The following is an 18,598-nucleotide window of genomic DNA, read 5'->3' on the forward strand; positions in this document are numbered from 1 at the left end:
CTGTATTAACATTCATGTTCAGAACGAATGTCACATTTGCCGTGCAACTTCCAGAATTATTTTCTTCACACGTCACCTCTCCAATATAGGGGGAACTCCCTGAGAATGACCCAGCCTCCACCCACTAGCTTCTAGAAAGGTCTGGTAACTTCCAGAACCAGGGGAAGGTACTAGAGGCCTGACCTGTAGAGTCCTCCAGCCTGACTTATAGTAACGCAGACCAATTACTCAGACTGACACAGCTACTGTGAGTCAGGGTACATTTTCATTTGCCCAGCCATGAAAAATTCTGTCCATAGTTTTATTGAACACAGTGATTTCCTATGATCCTCAGCGCCATCTAGTGGCTATAGTGTAGTATTTTTTCCTGAGATACTGTACCTCCATTAGTAAAAACAGCGCAACACAACATTATGATCACAAGATGGAGCCAATGACCATAGGAAATCATAAGAAAATCAAGAAATAAAATACAACTAAAATTTTTATATTAGTTTTTATTCAAGTTATGTAAATATAGATCTCAAAATGTTGGAAAATCTTCCACCACAAAATGTACTCAGCCAATGAAAGGTAAGGACTCCATTTTTATTTTTCTACTGCTATCAATGGCCAACACGGGACAACACTTCATCCATGTCTTTGGTGATCTCTGATCTCCTTATGAAGTGTTTCTTACATGATGAAGATCAGCCATGGAGTATATCTGAGGTGTATATCAGGGTGTGCTTCTTCCACACATGTCCACCAACATTCATATAGAAGACATTTCCCGCACTCAAGGCACTTATACACCTCCAGGGTTGTGTGGGACCCCTGATGTACAGGAAGACAGGACTTCAGTGAGGAACAATTCTCTCACTCAGACCAGGAAAGTTCATTCTCTTCAGTGTCTAATCTCAGATGACTGTAAACAGAGGACTTCTGTGTCTGACAATTCCCGTACTCAGGACAGGAAAGTGGCTTCTCCCCCGTGTGAGACCTCTGATGTGTGACAAGGCTTAATTTATGTACAAAACTTTTCCCACATTCAGGACAGGAATATGGCTTCTCCCCTGTGTGAGACCGCTGATGTACATATAGATTGGACTTAAAGGAAAAACGTTTCCCGCACTCAGAACAGAAGTACGGCTTCTCCCCTGTGTGAGATCTCTGATGATTATAAAGAATGGACTTATCTGAAAAACATTTCCTGCACTTAAGACAGGAAAACGGCTTTTCCCCCGTGTGAGACCTCTGATGTGTGACAAGGCCTGATTTATGTACAAAACTTTTCCCACACTCAGGACAGGAATACGGCTTCTCCCCCGTGTGAGATCTCTGATGTGTGTAAAGATGGGCTATCTGTGAAAAACATTTTCCGCATTCAGAACAGGAATACGGTTTCTCACCCGTGTGCGATCTCTCATGTATGTAAAGACTGGACTTCTGCGAAAAACATTTCCCGCATTCAGAACAGGAATACGGTTTCTCACCAGTGTGCGATCTCTCATGTATGTAAAGACTGGACTTCTGCGAAAAACATTTCCCGCATTCAGAACAAGAATACGGCTTCTCACCCGTTTGAGATCTCTGATGTCTGTAAAGACCTGACCTATCTGAAAAAAATTTCCCACACTCAGGACAGGAATACGGCTTTTCCCCTGTGTGAGATCTCTGATGTATGGAAAGATGGGAGTTCATTAAGAAAAGTTTTTTGCGCTCAGGAGAGGAATACGGCTTCTCAACCGTGTGAGATCTTTTATGAACATTGAGATGGGATTTGGAATAGAAACACTTCCCGAACTCAGGACAGGAAAACGTCCTATCTGTTGGAAGGGCGGCATCATGCCTCACAGTCTGAGGTTCCTCAGGATAAGAGGAATACGATGGTCCAGCATCATCCCTCAGAGTCTGAGGTTCCTCAGGATAAGAGGAATATGATGGTCTGGCACCGTCCCTCACAGTCTGAGGTTCCTCAGGATAAGAGGAATACGATGGTTTGGCACTGTCCCTCACAGTCTGAGGTTCCTCAGGATAAGAGGAATACGATGGTCCGGCACTGTCCCTCACAGTCTGAGGTTCCTCAGGATAAGAGGAATACGATGGTCCGGCACTGTCCCTCACAGTCTGAGGTTCCTCAGGATAAGAGGAATACGATGGTCCGGCACTGTCCCTCACAGTCTGAGGTTCCTCAGGATAAGAGGAATACGATGGTCCATCTACACTGTGTGGTGCCGGATGGACATTTGAGGTAGCCGGGTTTTCTCCTGGACTATACTGTGTGATGTCCTCATCTTCTACTTTACAGTCTGGAGACAAAGTGAGACAATCCTCTGAGGTTTTCCTCATCTCCCGTCCATGTACTAAAATAGAAATACAAAGATTATTACTAGACATCAGCAGATTGGTTCCCCTAAATCAGGACTCCGCCCACATCAGACAGCATTGTCTCTGAGGATCTTACAATTCCCCCCTCAAGGTAACTAGTAAATGGGTCCTCTGATCTCCTACCAGTTAATTTCTTTATTCATGGACCTTAGTCAGAGAGTAAGGAAACAATGAGAACTGTCTTTTATAGGAGTGACAGTGATGAGGGGATTATAGGACGCTCTGTCAGAGATCTTGCTAGACCCGGGCATGGGCAGACACAAGGGCCGTTGACCGAATTCGGCCCACCAGGCTATTTCATGTTGCCCTCACACCTAAGGTTTTTTTCCAGCTCTCTTCCTCCTCTCCCCGCTCACCACTATCACTTGTAAACATAGAAGCCTTCTGTGATTAGAAGAACAGCTTTCCTCTCAGTGTCTCTCACCGATCCCTGCCTGCCCGTCACTCACAGCGGGGACAAGGGAGACGCAGAGACAGGTGCAGTGTGGGAGGGAGCATTATGTGGTAAGCTGCACTGTGGTCCCTGTGTTCGGGTGCACAGACACCAACCAATGACCTCCTTGCAAGTGAGAGAGAGGTGGAGCCGCCTAGACTGCCAGGACGTACTAGAGCTGGGCTGGTTAGGGGAGATGCAAGAAAGGTTTTTGGGGGGCGCGGGAAGAGAAGAGGGCTGTGGAGGGAGATGTGCGCAGAGGTGGGGGATGGGGGAGCGTGGTGCAGAGGTCAGAGCCAAGGAGGGCTGGAAGTGAGATGTGCATAGACTGTGAAAGAGAGCTGAACCCTGCACACTGCCCACTCCTTACCCTGCACTCTTTATGTAGCGCACTTCTTAACCCTACACTCTGTACACACGTATCCATAAACCTTGCACTCTGTACATAGTGCACCCCTATACACTGCACTCTGTATGTAAGGCACTCCTTACCCCTGCACTCTGTAAACAGTGCACCCCTAAACCCTACACTCTGGATGTAGTGCGCACCTTATCCCTGCACTCTGTAAAGAGTACATCTTTAAAACCTAAACTCTGTATACAGCACACTCCTAAACTCTGTATGTAGCGCACTCCTCATCCCTGCACCCTGTACACCGCGCACCCCTAAAGTATGCACTCTGTATATAGTGAACTCCTCAGCCCTGCACTCTGTACACAGTGCACCCCTAAACATAGAGCGCCCCTGAGCTGCACTCTCTGCACAAAACACACTCTTGGTATTTATTATCTTAAGATCTCCATCCTGTTAGTATATTGTAATTTGGTCACACCCATTGTTCGAGTTCGATACGGTTCGGTGCGGGGGGGGGGGGGGGGCGGTTGAGTTCCTGCTGTACTAATTTTCTGAGAAGAAAATTTATATAACCTTAAAGATACGACCGACTCTTTGAGGGCAATCAGAATGCTGATGCGACCCGCAATGAAATTAAGTCTGACACCCCCGCATTATGTGTTTAGGTTGAGCAACGTCTATTGTGAAAATCAACATTTTATTGCCAGCTGAACCCCAGAATCTCCATAAATCCAGTCTAGAGACATAAATTGTGTCTGCAGCACAGAGAAGGAAGATTATCCGAGAGAAATACAGGAATACAGGACGGGGAACACAGCTCAGGAAAGTGACCAGGGTATTATAGGCTGATATCACCCAGTCCCCGCCCTACTCTGGACCAATCAGTGAGCAGTATGGGTGGAGGAATGGATTTAGTGTTAATGACCCACCTGTGCTGATCTCTGTAGGAGTGTCCTCCTCTATAAATGTCCCCGTTATTCCATCCTCCTCCATAGACTGCTGATCATCCCTCACATACGTCTCTTCTTCTTCTGCTTTAACCTCAAATTCTATATCGATTGGATCTCCACTCTAAATCAAGAAAATGAGAGAGAATATCATCTGGAAGATATAAGCTTTAATATTGTCACATCATACAGAAAAAAACACATCCTCTCCACAAGTCCATGTTCTAGATTCTCTGTTCCACCAACCTTGTAACATTGAGGGATGGTGTGACCTTCCTGTGTTGGGTCTTGGGAATGCAGAGGATGGGGACATCTCTCTGGTGGGTTCCTGGTATTAGGTGGCTCCATTATTTTCTTGTGTACTTCAGATAACTCCTTTATCTCACCATAATCCTCATCCTCCTCTTTATACTCTTCTTTAACATCAATATTATCATCTCCGAGGTTCCCACTCTGAATATATAATAAAACATTCATTGTAACAAACATTCTTGTGTATAAATCAGAACTACCAATAATTGTCAATCATCTACCTGATGATGGTGAGGGATGGTGTGACCTTCCTGTGTGGAATCCCGGGAATACAGAGGACGGGGACATCTCTCTGGTGGGATTCTGTAGCTGAATGACTCCACCATGGTGTCCTGGTACAGATCTTTGTGTATTTCCTCCATCACCCCATCCTCATCATCCTCCTCTTTTATCTCTACTTTAACCTCAACTTTAGAATCTCTCAGGTTTCCACTCTGAATATATAATAAAAATGACATCAATGGTAACAATGTAGATAATGTACAGATCCTAATGATACTATCAGTGATTGTTCCTCATCTACCTGATGATGGTGAGGGATGGTGTGACCTTCCTGTGTGGAATCCCGGGAATACAGAGGACGGGGACATCTCTCTGGTGGGTTCCCATTACTGGATCCATCTGTAGGAAACACACACACTGACTGAATACATTGTTTCTATGTGTTTATCAGATGATGGGGGATCTAGGTGGAGCCTCCGTACTGCTCTCTCCTTTACAATAAAGTCTCCTCTTACTCGGTGATGTGAGGGGCGGCTGATTGCCCACCATCGTACCACTTCCAGCTATGTCTCTCCTCTACTACCTCTCAACTCACCTTTCACCCAGAAGTTCCATTATATACCTGACATCACTTCCTGTCTTTCATGGAGACTTCCTGTCTGGGTAGAAGTGAGATCACCACCTTGTGGAGCTCAGAGGAACTGCAGCCCCAAGAAACGTCTTGTAGTGTGAACATGGGCTTGTGCTGTGTGTGTATACTGTACATCCTTACAGATGGGTCATCTCCACTAGATGGGTCATCTTCACTCCCACCAAGGGGGATAGATACTGTATATATATATATATCTATAAAATGCAAAGAAAACTGCGCTGAATGCCATATAAATATGAATTAATGAGTAGCAGCCAGCACAGTACATAAAACAAGGGATACATAAATACAAAAAGCACTGCACCGATGTTTTTGTAGATACTGTATATAAATATATTTTATGATATGGGGGATGCTTAGCTCAATGGTAGATTATTATTATACAGGATTTATATAGCGCCAACAGATTGAAGGCACACAGTACAGTGACAATACAATTAAATAAAGGAGGAGTTTGTAGTCCTAGTTCCCAGGTCTGTGGTTCTCCTGGCTCATTCCTCATTAGGGTTGGGCGAAAAGTTTGGCCCGAGCATGAGATTTTCAAAGAAAAAAAAAAAAGTCAAATCATATTTAAAATGACTTGCGTTTCATCTGCTGGCTCCTGGCAATTCAAAAATTAAAGAAAAAACAGCGTAGGGTCGTCAACATTTTTTTGGCTTTATAAATGTTAGTTTTGCTGCAGCAGGTTCTGTACACAGTGCAGATGCAGCAGGTTCTATACACAGTACAGATGCAGCAGGCTCTATACACGGTACAGATGCAGCAGGCTCTATACACGGTACAGATGCAGCAGGTTCTATACACGGTACAGATGCAGCAGGCTCTATACACGGTACAGATGCAGCAGGCTCTATACACGGTACAGATGCAGCGTGTTCTATACACGGTACAGATGCAGCAGGTTCTATACACGGTACAGATGCAGCAGGTTCTATACACGGTACAGATGCAGCAGACTCTATATACGGTACAGATGCAGCAGGTTCTATACACGGTACAGATACAGTAGGTTCTATACACCGTACAGATGCAGAAGGCTCTATACATGGTACAGATGCATCAGGTTCTATACACGGTACAGATGCAGCAGGATCTATATATGGTACAGATGCAGCAGGCTCTATACACGGTACAGATGCAGCAGGCTCTATACATGGTACAGATGCAGCAGGTTCTATACACGGTACAGATGCAGCAGGTTCTATACACCGTACAGATGCAGAAGGCTCTATACATGGTACAGATGCAGCAGGTTCTATACACGGTACAGATGCAGCAGGTTCTATACACGGTACAGATGCAGTAGGTTCTATACACCGTACAGATGCAGAAGGCTCTATACATGGTACAGATGCAGCAGGTTCTATACACGGTACAGATGCAGTAGGTTCTATACACGGTACAGATGCAGAAGGCTCTATACATGGTACAGATGCAGCAGGTTCTATACACGGTACAGATGCAGCAGGCTCTATACACGGTACAGATGCAGCAGGTTCTATACACGGTACAGATGCAGCAGGCTCTATACATGGTACAGATGCAGCAGGTTCTATACACGGTACAGATGCAGCAGGCTCTATACACGGTACAGATGCAGCAGGCTCTATACACGGTACAGATGCAGCAGGCTCTATACATGGTACAGATGCAGCAGGTTCTATACACGGTACAGATGCAGCAGGTTCTATACATGGTACAGATGCAGCAGGCTCTATACACAGTACAGTTGCAGCAGGCTCTATACACTGTACAGATGCAGCAGGCTCTATACACAGTACAGATGCAGCAGGCTCTATACATGGTACAGATGCAGCAGGTTCTATACACAGTACAGATGCAGCAGGCTCTATACACGGTACAGATGCAGCATGCTCTCTACCCCCACAGGAGCCACTTGAATTTTTGTGCCCAGGTCTCTCACTGATTAGTCCACAGCCAGATACAGGGTATTTCCACAGAGCCAGGTGCACACACTTCAACTCATTGTCTCCAATAACCAGTCTAGGGGTTGTGTTTTTATGTATTATTTGGAGCACTTGGATAAGAGAAGGGAATTAGTAGGTTACTCCAAATTAGTTATTTACAGATGAGGACAACTTTTTCAATAGAACTGTATCGCAGATCATCTGCAGGACCATAAAGCACCTGTATGGGATGAACAAGTCCCTTTGTAGCTGAAGGAACTCAGTGAACCTTGCCTCTTCAAGACACTAGCCAGTGTCTCCTTTAGCTTGCATCAGGAAAAATCAAGAAATAAAATACAGCCATATATTTTTATATTGTTTTTTATTCAAATTATGTAAAAATAGTAAGGGGTGGGGGATACTGCACTTCTGGGAAGTGATATGACTCGTCCATGAATAAATGTTTAAGTGCAGCTCAGATGTGAATTAATAAATGTGATTATTGTATAAATTAAAGCGGAGTTCCACCCTAAATTTATACTTACCTCCATCTTCTCGCTCCGGGTCACCTTAAAAACAAATGGATAATCGCAATTTTTATTTATTTTTTACTTACCTTGTAGAGAAAATATACTTACCTTACTTCCTTCTTCCTCCCCTCGGCGGACACGGCGATTCGTCACTTCTTGGCTTTGCAATGATTCCTGGGAACTGAACGTCATCGCTCCCAGGAATCAATGCACCTGCACCGGCCCCGACGTCAGTTCCGGTGCGCGCGCGTCATTCCCTTCTAAACAGCTTCTGGGCATGCCCAGAAGCTGTGGAGGGATGACGCGGGCGCACCGGAAGTGACGGCGGGGCCGGTGCAGTGCATCGTGGGACCGAAGAAGAAGGAAGAGGACACCGAAGAGGATCGCGCTGGCTTCAAGCTGCCCACACCTGAGATGGCAGCGCTGGAGAATACTTTTTCAAGGTAAGTATTTCTCCTAAAAGGTAAGTGCAACCCGGGACAGATCAGAGGCTAGCCATTGTGGAATGCACTAGCCCTGACTGTCCCAGGGGTATTTTTATTAAAAAAAGTATCCCCTGGGTGGAACTCCGCTTTAAGGTTCCTAAAAAATAAGGAAAATGAATGGTGATATATGGATCTGAGGAATCCCCTGAAGAAGCCACGTGAGCGGAAGTGGCGTAACGCGTAGGGCCGCTAAACCGGAAGTGATGCATGTACGTGGAAGTAAGGACCGCGATCTTCCCTTTTTTGCAAACCAAAGGCGCAATATTTGAGCGATATTGTAAGTGCTTTTAATCTATTGAAATAAATTTGAGAATATATACGGCAATATTGCACTATTGTGAGCTTTTAATTTTGAGATTTTCGCTGGCCACCTGGAGAGTATAGAAGCCTGATCCATCTAAGGCAGATTGAATACCACCATTGATTGAAAAACAAGGAAGGAGTGGAGAGGAGCCCTGAGTATTTTTTATAAGGCGCATGATCTGATATATGGAGGTGAGCGATTAGCACACCCAGAGGGGTAAACGAGTGAGAAGAAGCACCCCACAGATTTAACACGGTGTTAGGTGGAGGGTTTACACCTCTATGAAATTTCTTTCACCTGGATACATTATTGGAATATTTATTTTCCACCTTTGAACTTTTTTGGTCACCTGTGGCATTTTATAAAGGACTGTGTGATTTTATGCACTTTTTTGTCTACTGCACCGAGCACTTTACCTGTCACTTTATTAATCATATGTCTTTATACATTTTTTATTGAGATAAGAGTGTTAATTTTACTATTTATTTAATTTATTGATTACACTAATGCACTTTACACCTGATGTACTGATTTACAAACGAATATCACCATTAATTTTCTCTATTTTTTAGGAACCTTAATTTATACGATAATCACATTTATTAATTCACATCTGAGCTGCACTTAAACATTTATTCATAGACGAGTCATATCACTTCCCAGAAGCGCAGTATCCCCCACCCCTTACTATTAGCTTTTTACTGCATGGTTTTCAGTATTGGTACATGCAGCATCTAGGAAGTGTTTATTTAGATTATACAATTCCTCAGACAGCGCGTGACTCATATCACAATATATATAACTTTATGTAAAAATAGATCTCTATGTTGGAAAATCTTCCACCACAAAATGCACTCAGCCAATGAAAGGTAAGGACTCCATTTTTATTTTTCTCCTGCTATCAATGGCCAACACGGGACAACACTTCATCCATGTCTTTGGTGATCTCTGATCTACTTTTGAAGTGTTTCTTACATGATGGAGATCAGCCATGGAGTATATCTGAGGTGTATATCAGAGTGTGCTTCTTCCCCACATGTCCACCAACATTCATATAGAAGACATTTCCCATACACACTAATACACCTTGAGGGTTGTGAGAGACCCCTGATGTACAGGAAGACAGGACTTCAGTGAGAAACCTTTACCTCACTCAGACCAGGAAAGTTCATTGTCCTCCGTGTCCAATCTCAGATGACTGTAAACAGAGGACTTCTGTGACTGACAATTCCTGTACTCAGGACAGGGATACAGCTTCTCTCCTGTGTGCAATCTCTGATGTGTATAAAGATGTGACTTAAGTGAAAAACATTTCCCGCACTCAAGACAGTAAAACTGCTTCTCCCCGTGTGAGACCTCTGATGTGTGACAAGGCTTAATTTATGTACAAAACTTTTCCCACACTCAGGACAGGAATACGGCTTCTCCCCCGTGTGAGATCTCTGATGCGTATAAAGATGGGACTTAAGAGAAAAACATTTCCCGCACACAGAACAGGAATATGGTCTCTCCCTCGTGTGAGATCTCTGATGATCAGAGTTGTATAAAGTACTCGAAACCCATACTTTTTTTTTTTTTTTTGTTCCAAAAAGCTTTATTGAACAAAGAACACATTAGAAAAGGGTACAACAGTTAGATCATACCGATCAACATTCTCGGTGATCCAATAATAAGTAAAATAATGACAAAACAATAGTATATAAAATTGTAGACACAATAGCATGAAAGAGGTTCAGATGAATATAAATCACTAATATTAGAATGTATTTAGTAAAGGAAAATATGAGTTCCGATAGGAATGCTTTCCTTATATAGGATTAAATGTGTATTGTGACTATAATTTCTATATACCATACTTGAGTAAAAGTACAAGTGCTCAATCAAAAAGTGACTTGAGTAGAAGTACTAAAGTATTCAACATTTTTTGTACATAAGTATTGCAAGTAGTTTTTTTTTAAATTTTGCTACTCAAGTACTGAAAGTAAAAGTACAAGTACTGTGTTATGTAGTTATTAAAGAAAGAAGTCAAAAGTTTGAACATCATATTGTTTTTTATTATTTCAAATGCTGCTTTTATTTATACATACAGTAGCATTTATTTTCGTATGCGCTGATAATACACATGTTTTGAGCTTCATGAAACCTGCCGTCTACTGTTTTGGCAGTGGTAATTTTTATAATTGTAACGAGTAACTATGCAGCACAACAAAAAAAATATTGGAGTAGAAGTATTGAAATCATTGAAAAAATGTAGTGAAGTAAAAGTGGAAGTAGGAGAAAAAAAATTCTACTCCAGGAAAGTACAGATACCACCTTTCGGTACTTAAGTACAGTAGTGAAGTAGTTCTACTTAGTTACTATACATCTCTGCTGATGATTATAGAGATTGGACTTATCTGAAAAACATTTCCCACACTCAGGACAGCAATACGGCTTCTCTCCTGTGTGCAATCTCAGATGTGTATAAAGATGTGACTTAAGTGAAAAACATTTCCCACACTCAAGACAGGAAAACGGCTTCTCCCCCGTGTGAGACCTCTGATGTGTGACAAGGCCTGATTTATGTACAAAACTTTTCCCACATTCAGGACAGGAATACGGCCTCTCCCCCGTGTGAGATTTCTGATGGCTGTAAAGAATGCACTTCTGTGAAAAACATTTCCCACACTCAGAACAGGAATACGGCTTCTCACCCGTGTGCAATCTCTGATGTAAGTAAAGATGGGTTATCCGTGAAAAACATTTCCCACACTCAGAACAGGAATAAGGTTTCTCACCCGTGTGAGATCTCTGATGTGAGTAAAGACTGGACTTTTGCGAAAAACTTTTCCCGCATCCAGGACAGGAATACGGCTTCTCCCCCGTGTGCAATCTCTGATGTGGGTAAAGACTGGACTTATCTGAAAAACATTTCCCACACTCAGAACAGGAATACGGCTTCTCCCCCGTGTGAGATCTCTGATGTATGGAAAGACTGGACTTCATGTAGAAACATTTTTTGCACTCAGGGCAGGAATATGGCTTCTCACCTGTGTGAGATCTTTTATGAACATTAAGATGGGATTTAGAATAGAAACACTTCCCGCACTCAGGACAGGAATACGGCTTCTCTCTGGTGTGAGATCTTTCATGCACATTAAGATCGAATTTAGAACGGAAACACTTTCCGCACTCAGTACAGGAAAACCTCTTATGTTTTGGAAGGACGGCACCGTCCCTCACAGTCTGAGGTTCCTCAGGATAAGAGGAATACGATGGTCCGGCACCGTCCCTCACAGTCTGAGGTTCCTCAGGATAAGAGGAATACGATGATCCATCTACACTGTGTGGTGCCGGATGGACATTTGAGGTAGCCGGGTTTTCTCCTGGACTATACTGTGTGATGTCCTCATCTTCTACTTTACAGTCTGGAGACAAAGTGAGACAATCCTCTGAGGTTTTCCTCATCTCCCGTCCATCTACTAAAATAGAAATACAAAGATTATTACTAGACATCAGCAGATTGGTTCCCCTAAACCAGGACTCCGCCCACATCAGGCAGCTTTGTCTCTGAGGATCTTACAATTCCCCCCTCAAGGTAACTAGTAAATGGGTCCTCTGATCTCCTACCAGTTCATTTCTTTATTCATGGACCTTAGTCAGAGAGTGAAGAAACAACAAGAACTGTCTTTTATAGGAGTGACAGTGATGAGGGGATTATAGGACGAGTGTCCCCTCCCCCTCTATCACTCATTGCCATCTTCCCAACACAAGAAGTCCCGCACTTCCTTATTTAGTCCATGATTTAGTCATGAATAACAGCGGGGCTGAGCCCCACCAGAGGTCAGAGAGTGAGGATGGGGGGAGAACAACCAAGATGAAGACCGGACTGATCCTGAAGACCACCATCATTGGGTTACTGACTCCTCCCTCATTATCACTTTCTGTTTAAGGTTCCAAAGTTGGAGGATGTTATCACATTATTATCAACATGTAAAAGACTGTCCTCCAATCAGATCATCAGATATAAAATGTCCAGCTGGTAGGAAATGGGTGTAACAAAAGAGAATCCATATTATGTGTATATATAGCAGTGGGCAGAGAGCAGAAGTCAGGAGTATGTAATGTACAACATAGAGTATATAGTGCAGGGGTGAGGACTATGTAATGTACAGCATAGAGTATATAGTTCAGGGGTCAGGAGTATGTAATGTACAACATAGAGTATATAGTGCAGGGTCAGGAGTATGTAATGTACAACATAGAGTATAGAGTGCAGGGGTGAGGAGTCATAATTAGAGTTGAGCGGACACCTGGATGTCCATGTTCGGCGGGATCGGCCAAACTTGAAAAAAAAGTCTGGGTCCGTGTCCCGGACTTTTTCCGAACTTTACCCGGACACCGAACCCCATTAAAGTCAATGGGGACCCGAACTTTCAGGCACTAAAATGGCTCTAAAACACCAATGGAAAGGGCTAGAGTGCTGCAAATGGCAGCAAAACGTAGTTAAGAGCATGGCAAGTGCTCTGCAAACAAATGTGGATAGGGAAATAACTTAAAACAACAACAAAAAAACAGAAAAATAAAACAATTTTCTTCATCTGTGAAGGACGAGGCCCATATAGAGTAGGAGGGAGGTTGAGGTGGTGGTGGATGTGGCGTGTAGGTGGAAGCGGCGGTGGAGGAGGACGAGGTAGCCAACACTGCTTTTTTTCAGTCATTTTAAATGAGGGTACACCCCAAAAGAGTGAGAAAGAATGGCTGGGTAAGGTCGGTATCCATCTCTATTCTGCACAAGGTACGGAAAAGTCCTGTGGGATCCATGCCTGGTTTATTTTAATGAACGTGAGCTTGTCCACATTGTCTCTGGACAGGCGGCTGCGCTTGTCTGTGATAACGCCCCCCAGCCGTGCTAAATACATGTTCAGATAATACACTGGCTGCAGGGCACGCCAGCACCTCCAAGGCGTAAAGGGCAAGCTCAGGCCATGTGCCCAATTTGGAGACCCAGAAGTTGAAGGGGGCAGACCCGTCATTCACTACGTGTAGGCGTGTGCACACGTACTGCTCCACCATGTTGGTAAAATGCTGCCTCCTGCTAAGACGTTCCATATGAGCTTCTGGTGCTGCTGTTTGTTGTGGCGTGCTGACAAAGCTTTTCCACATTTCGGCCATGCTATCCCTGCCTTCTGAGGTGCTGGCGGTGCCCTGGTTGCGTTGGCGACCTCTTCTTCCTCCTCCTCTGCCTTGGCCTTGTGCTTCCACTGTGGCCCCGCTGTCAGGTGGGAATGCCAGCAGCATCGCATCTACCAGCGTGCGCTTGTACTCGCGCATCTTGCGATCGCGCTCCAGTGAGTGAATTAAGGACGGTACGTTGTCCTTGTAACGGGGATCCAGCAGCGTGGCCACCCAGTAATCAGCACAAGTTAGAATGTGGGCAACTCGGCGGTCGTTGTGGAGACACTGCAGCATGTAATCGCTCATGTGTGCCAGGCTGCCCAGAGGCAACGAAAGGCTGTCCTCTGTGGGAGGTGTATCATCTGTGTCCTCTGTATCCCCCCAGCCACGCACCAGTGATGGCCATGAGCTGGCCTGGGTGCCACCCTGTTGTGAACATGATTCCATCTCCTCCTCCATCTCCTCCTCCTCCAGAACTGTGCCCCTGCTGGACAATTCTGTCCCTGGCGTTTGTGTGTGCAGGAACCCACCCTCGGAGCCCCTTGCGAATGACTGCCCTGAAAGCCTTGGAAATGTTACCTCTTCATCCTCCTCCTCCTCATCCTGTGCCACATCCTCTTCCATCATCGCCGGAATCGTTTTTTGAAGGAGGCATAGAAGTGGGATAGTTAAGCTGACAACGGCGTCATCGGCACTGTCCATGTTGGTGGAGTACTCAAAACAGCGCAACAAGGCACACAGGTCTCGCATGGAGGCCCAGTTATTGGTGGTGAAGTGGTGCTGTTCCGCAGAGCGACTCACGCGTGCGTGCTGCAGCTGAAACTCCACTATGGCCTGCTGCTGCTCGCACAGTCTTTCCAGCATGTGCAAGGTGGAGTTCCACCTTGTGGGCACATCACATATGAGGCGGTGAGCGGGAAGGCCGAAGTTACGCTGCAGCGCTGACAGGCGAGCAGAAGCAGGGTGAGAACGCCGAAAGTGCGCACAGACAGCCCGCACTTTCTGCAGCAGCTCTGACATATCGGGGTAATTTTTAAGGAACCTCTGCACCACCAAATTCAGCACATGCGCCAGGCAAGGGATGTGCGTCAAACCGGCTAGGCCCAGAGCTGCTATGAGATTTCGCCCGTTATCGCACACCACCAGGCCGGGCTTGAGGCTCGCTGGCAGCAACCACTCATTTGTCTGCTGTTCCATGCTCCTCCACAACTCCTGCGCGGTGTGTGGTTTTTCCCCCAAACAGGCAAGTTTTAAAACTGCCTGCTGTCGTTTACCCCTGGCTGTGCTGAAGTTGGTGGTGAAGGTGTTACGCTGACCGGATGAGGAGGCGGTAGAGGATGAGGAAGAGGAGTAGGAGGAGTTCGGAACAGGAGGCAAACTGAAGCGCCCTGCAATCCTCGGTGGCGGAAGGATGTGCGCCAAATTGCTATCCGCCTCAGGCCCATCTGCCACTGCATTTACCCAGTGTGCCGTTAGGGAGATATAACGTTAGGTGGACCTTGGCACAGATGGCGTTGCGCAGTGCACACCTGATTTTTTCCCCCACTTGGTTGTGCAGGGAAGGGATGGCTTGCCTGGAAAAGTAGTGGCGGCTGGGCACTATGTACTGTGCCACCGACATAAGGCTTTTAAAACTGTGCATCTCCACCAGACGGAATGACAGCATTTCAAAGGCCAAGAATTTTGCGGGTGGGTAGGGGGGTACTTCCTCTTCCTCTGAAGTGTTTGGTAGATGGAAAGCTGAACGCTTCCACGGGACATTGTGGAGATGGTTGGTGACCCAGGTGGTGGTGTTGCTGACAGATCGTCTGTTTGCGGGGTGGCAGGTGCTGGTATCACTACAGAGGTGGATGGAGAGGCCGAGACTGCAGCAGAAGAGGAAGCAGGAGGAGCCAGAGACCTTTCTTGGTTTTGAAGGTGTCTACTCCACTGCAGCTCGTGCTTTGCACTTAGATGCCTGATCATGCAGGTTGTGCTCAGGTCGAGAAGGTTTATGCCTCGCTTCAGGCTCTGATTGCACAGGGGGCAAACCACTCGTGTCCTGTCATCAGCACATTTTCTGAAGAACTTCCACGCTAGAGAACTCCTTTGAGCTTGCTTTGGTGCGCTCGTTCCCTTGCTGCGTTGGGCAGTAGCAGGCGTAGTGTCTAGGGCACGGCCTCTCCGCTTCTGCACCCTGCTCCCTCTTCTGCTGTGCTGGTGGCTCTGTGCGACCACCGCCTCTTCCTCCAAACTACTCAGGTCACCTGCATGACCTTCATTCCATGTGGGGTCGAGGACCTCATCGTCCTCCACATCATCTTCCACCCAGTCTTCACCCCTGCCCTCCTTGTCGGTCTCCACAATTCTGAATGCCGCAGCAGTTGGCACCTGCGTTTCGTCATCATCGGAGACGTGCTGCGATGGTCTTTCCATGTACTCATCTTGAGAAATAAGTGGTTGGGCATCGCTGCACTCAATCTCTTCCACTTCTGGGGCAGGGCTAGGTGGATGGCCCTGGGAAACCCTGCTGACAGAGTCATCAAAAAGAAGAAGAGACTGCTGTATGACTTGGGGCTCAGACTGCTTGCCTGATTTGCAAGGGGGTGAGGTGAAAGACGGTTGGACATTGGCTGCAGGTGCCAACTCCGACCTTTCTGCAGTAGACTGGGTGGGAGACAATGTGAAGGAACTGAAGGCACTGTCAACAACCCAATCTACTATCGCCTGTACTTCTTCTGGCCTCATCACTTCTAGAGGCGCATGATGCCCTACCAAATACTGCTGCAGGTTCTGTCGCCTACTCACACTTGAGGAAGGTGTTTCACTTGTGCGTGTAGCTGGCACAGATCGACCACGTCCTCTCCTTGCAACAGGAGCTCTACCACGACCCAGGCCACGGCCCCTATTTGACGGTCTATTTCTGTAATTTATGATCTTGCCCTAGAAAGGTGTTTATTGAATAGCGGAACAAAACAACAACAGTATCGCACGGGTGTATCTCACAGTCAAATATGCAAACTATGCCGCAATTTAATGTTTTTTACCCCAAAAGGGTGTATATTGAATAGCGGAATAGAAAAAAGGATAAAAAACGGTGTATCTCACACGTACAAACACAGACTAGGCCCCGATTAAAATTTTTTGTACCCTAAAGGGAGGATGAGGAAGAGGAGTAGGAGGAGTTCGGAAAAGGAGGCAAACTGAAGCGCCCTGCAATCCTTGGCGGTGGAAGGAGATGCGCCAAACAAATTTAAAAGGTGTATCTCACACGTACCGATACAGACTATGCCGTTATTTAATTTTTTACACTCCAAAAGGGTGTATATTGAATAGCGGAATAGGAAAAATTTTATAATACCGTGTATCTCACATGTACAAACACAGACTAGGCCTCGATTACAATTTTTTGTACCCTAAAGGCAGGATGAGGAAGAGGAGTAGGAGGAGTTCGGAACAGGAGGCAAACTGCCAGGCCACCTTGACCTCTAAAATTGATGAGGTCAAGGTGGATATATCCCTAATCCGCCAGGACAGCTGCGGGAAAGGGTTGCTGAGGCAGAACACCGGATCGGCGGGGTTGAGGACTCCCTGCCCCCGCTGCAGCACTCTACTGCTCGACTTCAGGACCAGGTATCCCAGATTCTCTCAAAGCAGGACGATATGGAGAACCGCCTGAGACGCTGCAACCTCAGATTTATAGGTCTCCCTGAGGGCTCCGAGGGAAAGGACCCCTCCACTTATCTGGAAAATCTCCTGATACAAGCCTATGGTCGGGAGTCGTTCTCTCCCATGTTTGTGGTGGAGAGGGCCCACCGCCTGTCGGGATGCCCTCCACCTCAGGGAGCGTCCCCCGCACCTTTATTGCCAAGTTTTTAAATTATCGAGACCGCGACACTATACTGCGCCTGGCAAGGGAGAAGGGGAATATCCCTATGGACAACAGCAGGGTGGCCATATTCCCGGATTTTTCGGCTGAAGTCCAGAGGAAGAACTTCATGGAGGCTAAACGCAGACTCAGAATTAAACACCTCAAATATGCAATGCTGTACCCCGCCCGACTCCGAGTTGAGGGCGAGGATCGGGTCCACTTTTTTGACGATCCGGAAGCGGCCATAGCGTGGCTTGAACACCTCGAGACCCGCGCCTGACCCGGAGACTTTCTATTCTCATGAGAATGCTGTTTCTTCCCTCTCCTTTCCAATGCCATCCATTTACCTTGACTGAGACTGCAGCCTAGGCCGTGGCTGCCCTTATTTTTCTTTCACCTGATGCTGGTTTCATTGCCTCAGCCGCGGCTGGAAGACCCTGTGGGCGTGTACTCACTGCCTGTTACTGACCTGTTGCATTTGACCTCACCTGGCTGTGGGGGCTCGTTTCCTTGGAGATGTTGACGGGGCACATGGGCCCAGCTGCGACCTACCATGCCTCAGGACCTAGGACCGGTCTACGGCATGCTGGCCAGCGTTGTTCCGCCCCCGGCACCTGCTGGGGCCAGGTGCGTGGCCCCTGTTTGGCCAGTTCCTGTTTGTTTTTTGGTTCTGCTGGCCTCCCTTTTCCCTCCCCCAGTATGGCACTTAGATCTATATGCTGTGCTGCACTCCGCAACGCCATGGGGGGCACCGATAAACACCGTGCAATTGAACTTCCTTCCCCCTTCTTTTCGGCTGGCTGCAACAGGGGCCTTGTTTTTGGGGACTTCATGCCCGCACAAGTTGGGGAGGGTGCAGGGCGGGGTGGGGGGTTAGGGTTTTTATTGTTTTATTTTTTATTGCAGATGTTTATTGGATTGTGCATACATGTTGTCTAACCACTGTGTTTTCACTTGAATGTGCCCCCGGTGGGGACCCGGGTGCTGCATGGTGCGATTCCCCCTTGTGGCCAGTTTTGCTACTATGCTCGCACCCTGGGTTGCCGCGGGATAGAGCTAACCCCGAGATCCCTG

The 18,598-nt window shown here is 46.3% G+C and overlaps 2 protein-coding genes across 2 annotated transcripts in view; both read right to left on the reverse strand.

Annotated features, from left to right (window-relative positions):
• Positions 1-18,598, reverse strand: part of LOC309564465 (uncharacterized protein) — a gene marked incomplete at both ends in the record, with an annotated part of 1,172,539 nt that overhangs the window by 692,231 nt on the left and 461,710 nt on the right.
• The window catches only part of LOC309564099 (uncharacterized protein), a 237,112-nt gene that overhangs the window by 10,380 nt on the left and 208,134 nt on the right, over positions 1-18,598 (reverse strand). The window contains exons 10-12 of the mRNA XM_082268727.1: positions 10,888-12,048; positions 9,770-9,959; positions 983-1,808 (exon numbers count right to left, since the gene is read on the reverse strand). Coding sequence (XP_082124853.1) covers positions 983-1,808; positions 9,770-9,959; positions 10,888-12,048 — 2,177 coding nt within the window. The remainder of the gene's footprint in view (positions 1-982; positions 1,809-9,769; positions 9,960-10,887; positions 12,049-18,598) is intronic.

Source organism: Pelophylax lessonae (assembly GCF_965119305.1).
Source record: "Pelophylax lessonae genome assembly, chromosome: 9".
Classification (NCBI taxonomy): Eukaryota; Metazoa; Chordata; class Amphibia; order Anura; family Ranidae; genus Pelophylax; species Pelophylax lessonae.